The following is a 10,934-nucleotide window of genomic DNA, read 5'->3' as shown; positions in this document are numbered from 1 at the left end:
CGAATAGAGCGATCGATGCAGACGGACACGTCAAAAAATTTCCTATTCAATTAATTAAGTCGAGTAATTTATTAACAGTATCATTAACTCTGTTAGAGCTACAATCATAATTGATATCGAATATTTTATCTAGTAAGTCATTACCTGATCGAAAATCAACCATTAGGGATGGTCATTAATAAGACTAAATGGGTACAATTAATGTTTATCTATATTAAAATATCATTTATAAACTGAACCTAAGATAACCTAGCTTTGTTAACAAAACTTCTCAGGGACGATCTCCTACCGAACGTCACAATTCCAATAGACCAGAAACATTAACAAAACTCACTCATCCTTCACAAAGAAAAAATCATCTCTTTCAACCGACCAACTTAAATTTACTATTGAAAACATTAAAAATTCATAATCGATTCGCGTTTCGGAACGCAAAAACAACTTGGCAACGTTACAAGTACCGATGACAACATCCATGTATAGAAATATAGATAGACTCCATTTCGGTCTGTTGATAAGCCTGTCTTCGTGAGTCGAAGTTGCGCGCCGAGTGAATCGACCAATCAGAGAGCGAGGCTAGATCGGTGCGCGGAGGCGAGGAGAACCTCTAAATTCCCCACCGCGCCGGCCGGCGGATCAAACCGAGCAGTGTTGTGCGAGAGTCGCGTAGTGTAGTCATATTATTGCAATTTTTTAATAAAATAACTTATACAAAATGAGGGAAATCGTTCATCTACAAGCCGGCCAATGTGGTAACCAGATTGGAGCTAAGGTAAGGAGATAATTGCTTTTAATTTTTGTATTAGGTACGCGTGTCGGCACCACCGTTCTTCCCTTTGCCAGAAGAATGCTTCCGGCGGCTCGAGATTTGCAAAATACACGGTAGGTATGGCCGACGCCGTAAAGCTTGCGGTTTTCGAACAAGCAAACGGTTATACCGATAAAACATAACGGTTTCCCTAAATGGAAATCGCGTGGTGCACACAAACTACTTGAAATTCATTTAGTAGGCACTCAACAAAAAAAATCTAGGTCGCGCTATGTTACGTGTTGCATACTCCCGTTCGTTCTGAAATAGAAAACTAAGATTTGACACGCGTGACAGTTCCGCGTTCGCGGGGCTGCCGCACCCCAATAACATTTGTTTAATTAATGGCTGCCGTGTCAGCCAAAACTTTCACAGAAAAAAAAAATCGATAGACAAGCGCGCTTAGAAATTACTTTCGTTGCTAAAAAATCTTTGTAAAGCCATCAAGAAATAAGTTTCGGTACAAACAACTCTGAGATCACATATTGAAATCGAAAATGACTCATTTCACAAAAGGCTTATGTCACTTACGTGTCGTGTGGCTTGTTTTTATTGGTCAACTTTGTTGTCAAGGACTAAAATTCAAAATGGATATTATATGTAACTATAATAGCTCGGAACCGGTTTAAAAGGTTGAAATTGTTTTGACAGATGTTTTTTTTGACACTCAAGGTTATATGGATCAAGGGAATCATTATAAAATGACATGGTTGATTTTTGTCTGTCCTAAGAGGGCTCGCACATATTTTTGTTGCAATGTCAATTTATTCATTTATATAGCATATGAGCCAGGCTCACAAGATCACAACACATCTGGACACCGATATTGCAAACATAATAAAGTTAACTCCAAATTTTTGTGGTATGCTATTATTGCCCATATCGGGCATTTAAATTTCATAATAATGTCGAATAAAGGTTCTGAATCATAAAGCATCGATTTCGTGGTTGGGTCAGTCTGAGGTTCGAGATCGCATTCACCAGATATTCAAAATTTTCGTAAAATATAGAAACATTTTCGTCTTCAAGCCTTGTGTGTCTGGTATCCCAGGAGAATGCCTCAGTTATCTACGCTTATCATCAACGGTGGAACGTCATCATCGATGCATGAAGACACATACTGTAATTATTTCACTTCGGTCTATTGCCTCTGATATCAAAGAGATATCTTTTAGCACTTTCTAGTTAACTTGTTACTAGGCTAGAAGAAATAGATAAATATTTTTTTACTCATTTTACAAAGCTTAAAAGGAATATAACAAGTTAAGGGTTAGAAACTTCTGGAAAAAAAAAACGCAAGAGAGCTTCGATCAGTAACAGTAGTACCATGACATGGGGTAAATTGGGATCCTGGGGTAAATTGGGACAAACCTGCGGAAGATTCTCAAAGTACCTGTAGCACGGAATCGACCTAATTTTGTTTATGTTAATATTTATCAATGTATAGAAGAAAAACCGAGTTAACTATGGAATTACTAAATATGAGTTAAGTTGGTCCCAAAAATTCGTCAAATTAAATTGAAAATACTGGTTGAAAAGATCGTTTTAAAACAGCTTACAGAACTTTTAAAAAAAGTAATAATATCATTGTTTTTTCAATAAGATCACAGTTTATATAAGTTTTTAATACACCTGGAAATACCACAACAAACGGTAAGTTGCAGTATTCTTATTTTAAATACAATATTTCGACAAAATAAAAAATGTACAATTTTTCCTTTCTTTTTGGGGAAAATTGGGACGTACGTAGGGTAATTTGGAACGAGACTGGAAAAATTAGGGACGAGAAAATACAAAATTGGAACGCCAAAAGACAAAATAGGGATGGATTGTTAGGGTTGTCACTGATATCTTATAATAGATTTTTTAGCCTATACTATCATTCAATTGCGTGATGTAAAGAAGGTTAATGTGTTTATCAGTTAGTTTATGTAAGTACTATAGGTAAAAGAAAAGTATATATATAATTACATTTTTTCGCGACATTTACCTTGTAATATCTGCCCGGTCGTATGTCATGGATGGAGTGTGTGAATGACGATATGAGAGAGAGAGGAGTGAGTGTTGAGATGACGGCTGATAGAAGAGAATGGAAGAGAAAAATTAGCTGTGCCGACCCCACATAGTGGGATAAGGTGGAGAAAAAGAAGAAGTTATTTAGCTTAGAAATAATTTCTTTTATTTTTGTTATTATAGGCAGTAATCAGATAAATCTGCTTTTTTATCTTATTCACCTGATATCTTACTCTTGCTCAAAGATTATTTTGAAAATGTTGATTAAATAAAATTGTATTATTTCATTTCCAGTCCTTTTGTTTTCTATTTTTTATTCTATTTTATGATTTTGTTTCAGAGTTGTGATTTTTAAGAAATTAAATAATAATTTTCTAAAATATAACATGCACATACTTTTTTTGATCATTGTATTGTTGATTATCATTCACGTCACATCGCTTCGGAATAGAAACCAGCTTAATTTACACTATGTTGTGTATTGTGCTTAAATTATGGATTGTATTCATCATTTCGGTCCATATAAATAATTGTATGGCACCTACCTACCTACCTATATATCGCAGTACCGCGTACTGACAACCCTTACAAATATCCCAATTTAACCCTTACCCGTGTCAATTTACCCCGAATGCGGGGTAAATTGGGATTTCCATTATTTTTCCGATTATTTCTTTAAATTGAATAATTAAAATAATGGAACGGTTTTTATCACCTAGGTACGTTCAAGACTCAACTTATTTCTTTGGTTGAGCAGTGACTATTTAATTGGAACTATGTTAAAATTCAATCTGAAGTTCGATTTTGTCCCTATTTACCCCATTTGACGGTACTACTGAGTATATTATCATAACAGAAAGGTAATTCGGCTAAATACAATACGTTAAATAATAATATAAAATTTCAATTTAACGTAAACACTAAATGTTTACCAAAATCTGATTTTAAAATTCCTAAAATGCGCCAAAACATGAGCTGTCAAATGAAAAAAAAAAACGTTCAGAAGTTCGAAACATTTCGATAAAACTGGTTTTTATTTACAAAGAGCATATCGAAATGTGATTTATATATAGTATTATAAAAAAACTCTCATATACTAAACTATTTGAATATTTCAATCATCCATTACCACTAATTCCCAACATCAATCGTTTATCAATGCTTCGATTTGTTTTCTATCTCCGACTAATTCCAACAATGCTTTATCGAGGCCTAACAATGCGAAGGAGAATAGAGGTCAGGAATATGATGCTGAACGCTTGCATTGTTATAGACGAAATCCCATGTGTAGGCGTGATTTTCTCGCGGCCCAAAAGAGGGGCAAAAGGTCAAATCGTGTCCATGCTCGCTTCCGATTTTAATTGAAAGTGATTCTGCAATGAGCACAGGAGTTATTTTTAACAGCATAATGCGTTACTCAGTACGTGAATCATTAAATGGAATTTATCAGCAAGAGAACTCATGCCGTATACGCCGTCCGTGTCAATCGCCTATATATAACTTGATAAAAAAATATCGCCTTCTTTGTCTAATCAAGAAATATATGTAAATACGTTCGCGAAGTGATTGGTGAATTACATTTCTTAGGACAAAGCCTCTCTACAAATATATTTCATATGAAAAAAGCATTTTTTTCAGTACAACACAAAAGTATAGGAAGCTAAAGTTACGGGCAATTTCATAAGGAGGCCTCCGACCGAAACAATAGAGGAGGAACTCGATTCAGACAGGTTTTCTACTCTGCTGAGCACCGCGATACGAATTTAATAAATCAAAGATGAGTCATTTCAAAATTCACCGCACAGAATCGATTAGAGAATAGGTTTTTTCATAGCGAAATCAATGTAAATTTGTTTGTTAAGCTTCACATACATTTCTATAGGTAACCTCGATTATCTTTCATTCGTCTCGCGAGGCATTGGTTATGTTGAAAACGGTAAAAATCGCAATCAAATCGGTACATAACGGATTTCTCCACAGTAAAATGATCTTAAACAACGCGAACAGTTCATTAATACGTTTGTCAGAGATTGCGGGACTTGTCAGACGTGTCAACTTTCAAAGACTGTAAGATATGCTCGGAGTCGATTTTAAATAATAAAAGTGAAAGGCGATCGATCTGACGGTGTTAAGGTAACTTTCTTAGTAACTAGATAAGCAAATGAAAGTTTCATGTGAACGGGGCACGGCACAATGAGCCTCTTGCGAGAGAAAATATGGGCAATGCAATTTCACCGAAACACGCGTATGCACTGACACTTAACGGTTTATGGGACGAGTGCTTGGAGCGTCTGAAGCGACGCCATGGCGAGACCGACTCCTATTTATAGATGGGCATCGACCGCCCTGAGTTCGTTGAACTTGCTAATCTAAAGCGTTATTCCTACTGCCAAACATTAGGATAAGATAAATGAATTGTTCGAACGCTCGAACCTTATAAAACATTTGTGTTGTTAACAGTTAAATATCAGACATAAGTAACCTTTTTTTTAAATAAGTCCTTTAAATTCCATTGGATTTCAATAATATTTAAAAAGGAAATATCTAGATTGATCCATTCAAAAAGCTATGCTAATTGATGGTTCCTCGAAACTGGGTAGGTTGATTAAATAAGTGTCCAACTAAGTCATATTACCATATATGTACATATAGTAACACACACGCACACACAGTACAGCTCGCCTGATGACATCATGCCGATAGTCGGTCGGGCGACAGAATTTTAATGTGCACAGTCGCTACTTGCCTTTAAGACCTTTTGTTACTGTCAAGGATAGCTTGAGAATTTCGTCGGCTTACGTAAGCGCGATAAACAAATTGATTTATTATAACTTGACTCAAGATTTTGACGATTCGTCATGCATCTATCGTGAACATCTGGTCCGTGGCCCTGATGCCGATAATTATTTCAATAACATCGAAAATCGAATGGTAATGAGTTCGCGAACTACAACGAAACGTTCACCGCTTATATGGATGGATAAACCGAATATGGGACGGTCCGTGGGCGTCACCCGTCGCCGAGGCAAGTATATTGCACTCAATCGTCGAACCATTGTCTTGCGTAATCCAACTTACGGCGCCTACTATTGATCGTGTACTTTGTATCCTGTCTACCTTCACGTCTCCGTTGTTCCAATATCGATTTGAATGGAACATCGAAATGTCAGTCAGATACTGACAAGGACTGGCGTGCCCTGTGAGATTGCATTCTACGAACCGGTTCGAAAGTGCGATAGCTGTGCACTTAAATGTAATTCGAGAGCGCGCTGAGCTTTCGTGTTGGCATGTTAATTGACTGCAGTCTACATAACGCTTTAGAGATCGGTTTAAATCTAACGGAAATTCTCTTTTGTTCTAGTTCTGGGAGATCATCTCCGACGAGCACGGCATCGACCCCACCGGTGCCTACCATGGGGACTCTGACTTGCAGTTGGAGCGCATCAATGTATACTACAATGAAGCCTCCGGCGGCAAGTACGTGCCCCGCGCTATCCTCGTTGACTTGGAGCCCGGCACCATGGACTCTGTCCGCTCCGGACCTTTCGGACAGATCTTCCGTCCGGACAACTTCGTCTTCGGACAGTCCGGCGCCGGCAACAACTGGGCCAAGGGACACTACACAGAGGGCGCTGAGCTCGTTGACTCGGTCCTCGATGTAGTCCGCAAAGAATCAGAATCTTGCGATTGCCTACAGGGCTTCCAACTTACACATTCCCTCGGTGGCGGCACCGGGTCCGGTATGGGCACCCTCCTCATCTCAAAGATCCGTGAAGAGTACCCCGACAGAATCATGAACACATACTCAGTAGTCCCCTCGCCCAAAGTATCAGACACTGTCGTCGAACCATACAATGCGACTCTCTCAGTTCACCAGCTAGTTGAAAACACAGACGAAACATACTGCATCGACAACGAGGCTCTATACGACATCTGCTTCCGCACTCTCAAACTGTCCACACCCACCTACGGTGACCTTAACCACTTAGTTTCCCTCACAATGTCTGGTGTCACCACTTGCCTTAGGTTCCCCGGTCAGTTGAACGCTGATCTCAGAAAATTGGCCGTAAACATGGTTCCCTTCCCGCGTCTCCACTTCTTCATGCCAGGTTTCGCTCCCCTCACATCCCGTGGAAGCAGACAGTACCGTGCCTTGACTGTACCCGAGCTCACGCAACAGATGTTCGACGCCAAGAACATGATGGCTGCCTGCGACCCACGCCACGGCCGCTACCTAACCGTCGCCGCCATCTTCCGCGGCCGCATGTCCATGAAGGAGGTCGACGAGCAAATGCTTAACATCCAGAACAAGAACTCCTCATACTTCGTGGAATGGATCCCCAACAACGTGAAGACCGCCGTGTGCGACATTCCCCCTCGTGGTCTCAAGATGGCCGCCACCTTCATCGGAAACTCCACCGCCATCCAGGAGCTGTTCAAGCGCATCTCGGAACAGTTCACCGCTATGTTCAGGCGCAAGGCTTTCTTGCATTGGTACACCGGCGAGGGCATGGACGAAATGGAGTTCACCGAGGCTGAGAGCAACATGAACGACCTTGTCTCCGAGTACCAACAGTACCAGGAGGCCACCGCCGACGAGGACGCAGAGTTTGACGAGGAGCAGGAGCAGGAGATCGAAGAGCATTAAATCCGCAGCGGGATAATCTCTCGCTCTACAACGTAGTGGATGCCATTTATACCGAGTTACATTTTGTTTGAGTAACCGTAATGATTCCTATACAGTGTCAGGATGAGACATGCTTTCTAACTTTTAACAGACAGCACGACTAAACTCCCGGTTATGACAAATTATTTGAACGAACACAATCTGTTCAATACATTCCTTGATATTCCACCAGGCCTCGTTGAGAGCTAGATCTGAAATTTGTAAAGGCTGATCTAAAATAGACACTTTTTATTTACATATGTGCAGCAGAAACAAAATGGCGGATCAAAATTCGATACCTACCAACGCTGATTCAACGCGGACACCTGTGCCATTTTATTTTTGTTGCACAGAGTGTATAAAGTTTGGATGTTGCCATGAACGCCAAACGTTTAATTGTGACGGCTTCAGTAACCGAAGTTTTGTTAGCGATGATAATCAATAATTTAATGTATATAATAAAGATTTTTATTTATATCTGATTGTTTAATTTTCTTTTCTTGAATCTTATTTAGAAAAAACAGACTTATTATCACATAAACATTTCCTTGAAGTTCTTATTTACGGTATCATCTAATCGAATCGAATATAATATATGAGACAAACAAAAGTAACGTAACTCTAGATAAGATAGGCACGGTGTCATGAAGCGTGAATTGTGTCATGATCGTGCAAGTCGAGGTGAGCAAGTTCGACATGTAAAATACGTAAAACGTAAATCTATACATATGAATAAAATTGGTGTGTCTGTTTGTAATATTGAAATAGCCGCATACGCGTACATGCATATGAATATACATACGGTACATACACCAAAATAACATTTTTTACAATTTTTGTCTGTCTGTCTGTCTGTTTGTTCCCGCTAATCTCTGGAATGGCTGGACCGATTTTCACGAGACTTTCACTGATAGGTAGCTGATGATATAAGCAGTAACTTAAGCTACTTTTTTAGAATAGCTTCGCCATGCGGCGTCACCCGCGGTACGACAATAACCGCGGGTAGCATCGCGGGACTCAGCAAGTAGTTTATATGATTAACCCCAAACAAGATGGCTACATCACTCATCGATTCTCCTCCCTACTCTTCTCAACTTTACTCTTCTACATAATTGTGCTCTTATTCGAAATTACTAAATAACCCGAACTATCTAGAAAGAAAAACAACAGTTGCTGTCTGTATCATAACAGAAAATAAAAATTAAATAGGTCCCATAGAACTCAGAAAAACTAATTAGCGTCAAATTAGAAATACAGCGGCTACGAATGTCTGAGTAGGTGAGCAGACGTCCATGCTACAGCATAGTAAACTATTTTTTTCGTGGACTGGAATATAATTACAGATTAAAAAGCCAGAGCTACGTCTCTGGAACGATACAAGTGTACAACAGTCCTGCAATTACCAAAACTGTATCCACCTTTATGTATAAAAACCGGCAAACTTCTTGAGCATTTGTTGACGTAGTGGGGGTAAGTTTGCGCATGGTACACTCACGTGCAAAAACATTACTTACTCTGCGTCATAATGCTATTAAATTATTAAAATCAATATATGTATTTATTTATATATTTATTAGAACATCAACAAAACATATAGGTTAATAATTGTAATAATTTAATCTTGGGGTAAAATAGATATTCCTTCTATTAAGTCAAAACTAGAGCTGTTGCCAGGTCTTGGTTCAGTTGAAGCGAAGCTGGTATTTGTAATTTTTTTTTCGTTATCATAATCTTGACCATCATCATCATCACTGTTTTCATCACCCGAGTCGCTATCATCGTGATGAGTCGACATAGGGCTCATCGGCGTAGTTTACAACTCGGTCGATTCGGTCTTCTTTTTTGTCTATAATTAATTATTTTTTGAAGATATTCGATTCGTAGTAATCGAATGTTACTTTTTTCATTTACCAGCTTCCGATTATTTTCTGTTCTTTTTTTCCATCTGAAGCCTAGCTCTTTCATAATTCGTCGTAAGCTTCATTCCGAGCCATTAAAATTTATATCTTCTTTAAATTTTTCGAAGCCTTTCTACGGTACGGAGTTTCGCTGCTTGTTATGTAGTTATTATGATTACATCTTTTTATTACAGATTGAACGAAACTATCCATTCCGGTAACTTTCTTCTTCCCTGATCTTTTCTTACCCGGAGTCCGAAACACGGCGAGCAAGCCAGAGCCTTTAGCTTCGTTAATAATGCACCTAACAGTACTCACTGATGTTTTTGTTGCTTCCGAAGTCTGTTTTAATTTTTCCATATCATTCTTCCCCTGTTTTATAAAGAAGCAATATACGTCGTACACAAATTTTCTACCCTTTCTTTTAAGTACTACACCAGTTTGTCACGGCATAATGTATGTTTTATAAAAAATCAACAAACACTCAACAAATAGCAATGGCAACAAAGTCCACAAGCAATTATAACAAATAACTTAACGATTAATAACGATAGACTTTTCACTGTACGCAAGCGTACTTTTGGGAGCAAGCGGAATGAGGGCGCGGTGCGGGACGCAAGGTTCGACTGATCTACCAATAACGCGCTCGATACGATTTCCCCTGCCGTCGCGCCTCACCCTCACCACCAAAGTGATCTAAAATTCGGTTCTGCGCAGTCAAGGTCATTTGCTCAAGAAGTTTGCCGATTACTATAATAGTCTTTCAATTTTATTTCCCCGACATTAAGAAATCTAATCAACTTTAGATCAATCAAGGACCAAACACAAAACACTAAGTTCAGTACTCTGGTCTAATGTAATAGCAGGATAAAAAAATAATTATATTCAGAGCGGCTTGCTACAGACGCCTGTCTTTTTATTTATTAGTTATATTTATTTTTCTGATCACGTTCTGATTATTTCGTTTCGCATGATTTGCGATGGCCGTGGTCACCCACTCACACCAAAGTCCAGCTAAGAAGATGAAAAATAGGTCTTATGTTGTTATAACTGATGGAATTTAAGTCAATCCAAAAGCATACAAAAACCACCTGACATCATCGAACTAAAAATAGAAATGCATTCACAAAACCAAAGGTTTAGAACCCTGACATATCCCGTCAAACGATACAACCGAAACAGACGTAACTAACACAAAGCCGACAGGTAAAATTAGCTTCAAATCCACACTAATACGGCCTACATTTCTATGAAAGTAAATGGGAATATACTAATTTTTTTGCCAAAGAAATTTATACTCTATTTTGTTACATATAAAATAAAAAATGCATTGAATATAAACGATTACTTGACATAAAGCTGCCCGAACAGAGTTCAATGTAAATTGGCCAATTGATAAGCGACATGATGTCATAGAATTTCTTCACAAACAACGATTATATCACAAGTTAAAGTTAAAATATCATGTAGATCTTAAGAGCTGATAAGAAAGTAATAATTACAGCAGAATAATAAGGGATAGGTCTGCCATTTTTAACAATAATCGCTT

At 38.5% G+C, this 10,934-nt stretch overlaps 1 protein-coding gene across 1 annotated transcript; it reads left to right on the top strand.

The window, feature by feature from the left end:
• The first annotated feature begins 557 nt into the window (after positions 1-557).
• On the top strand, positions 558-7,964 carry LOC114249435 (tubulin beta-1 chain-like). The gene is made up of 2 exons (XM_028183019.2): positions 558-772; positions 6,183-7,964. Exons 1-2 carry the CDS (start codon positions 716-718, stop codon positions 7,467-7,469), a joined length of 1,344 nt encoding a protein of 447 aa, XP_028038820.1. The 5' UTR covers positions 558-715; the 3' UTR covers positions 7,470-7,964.
• The last annotated feature ends 2,970 nt before the right edge of the window (positions 7,965-10,934 follow it).

Source organism: Bombyx mandarina, chromosome 20 (genome assembly GCF_030267445.1).
Source record: "Bombyx mandarina strain Sakado chromosome 20, ASM3026744v2".
Lineage (NCBI taxonomy): Eukaryota > Metazoa > Arthropoda > Insecta > Lepidoptera > Bombycidae > Bombyx > Bombyx mandarina.
Note: the sequence above shows the minus strand (reverse complement) of the source record. Positions and strands in the feature narration are given on the sequence as shown.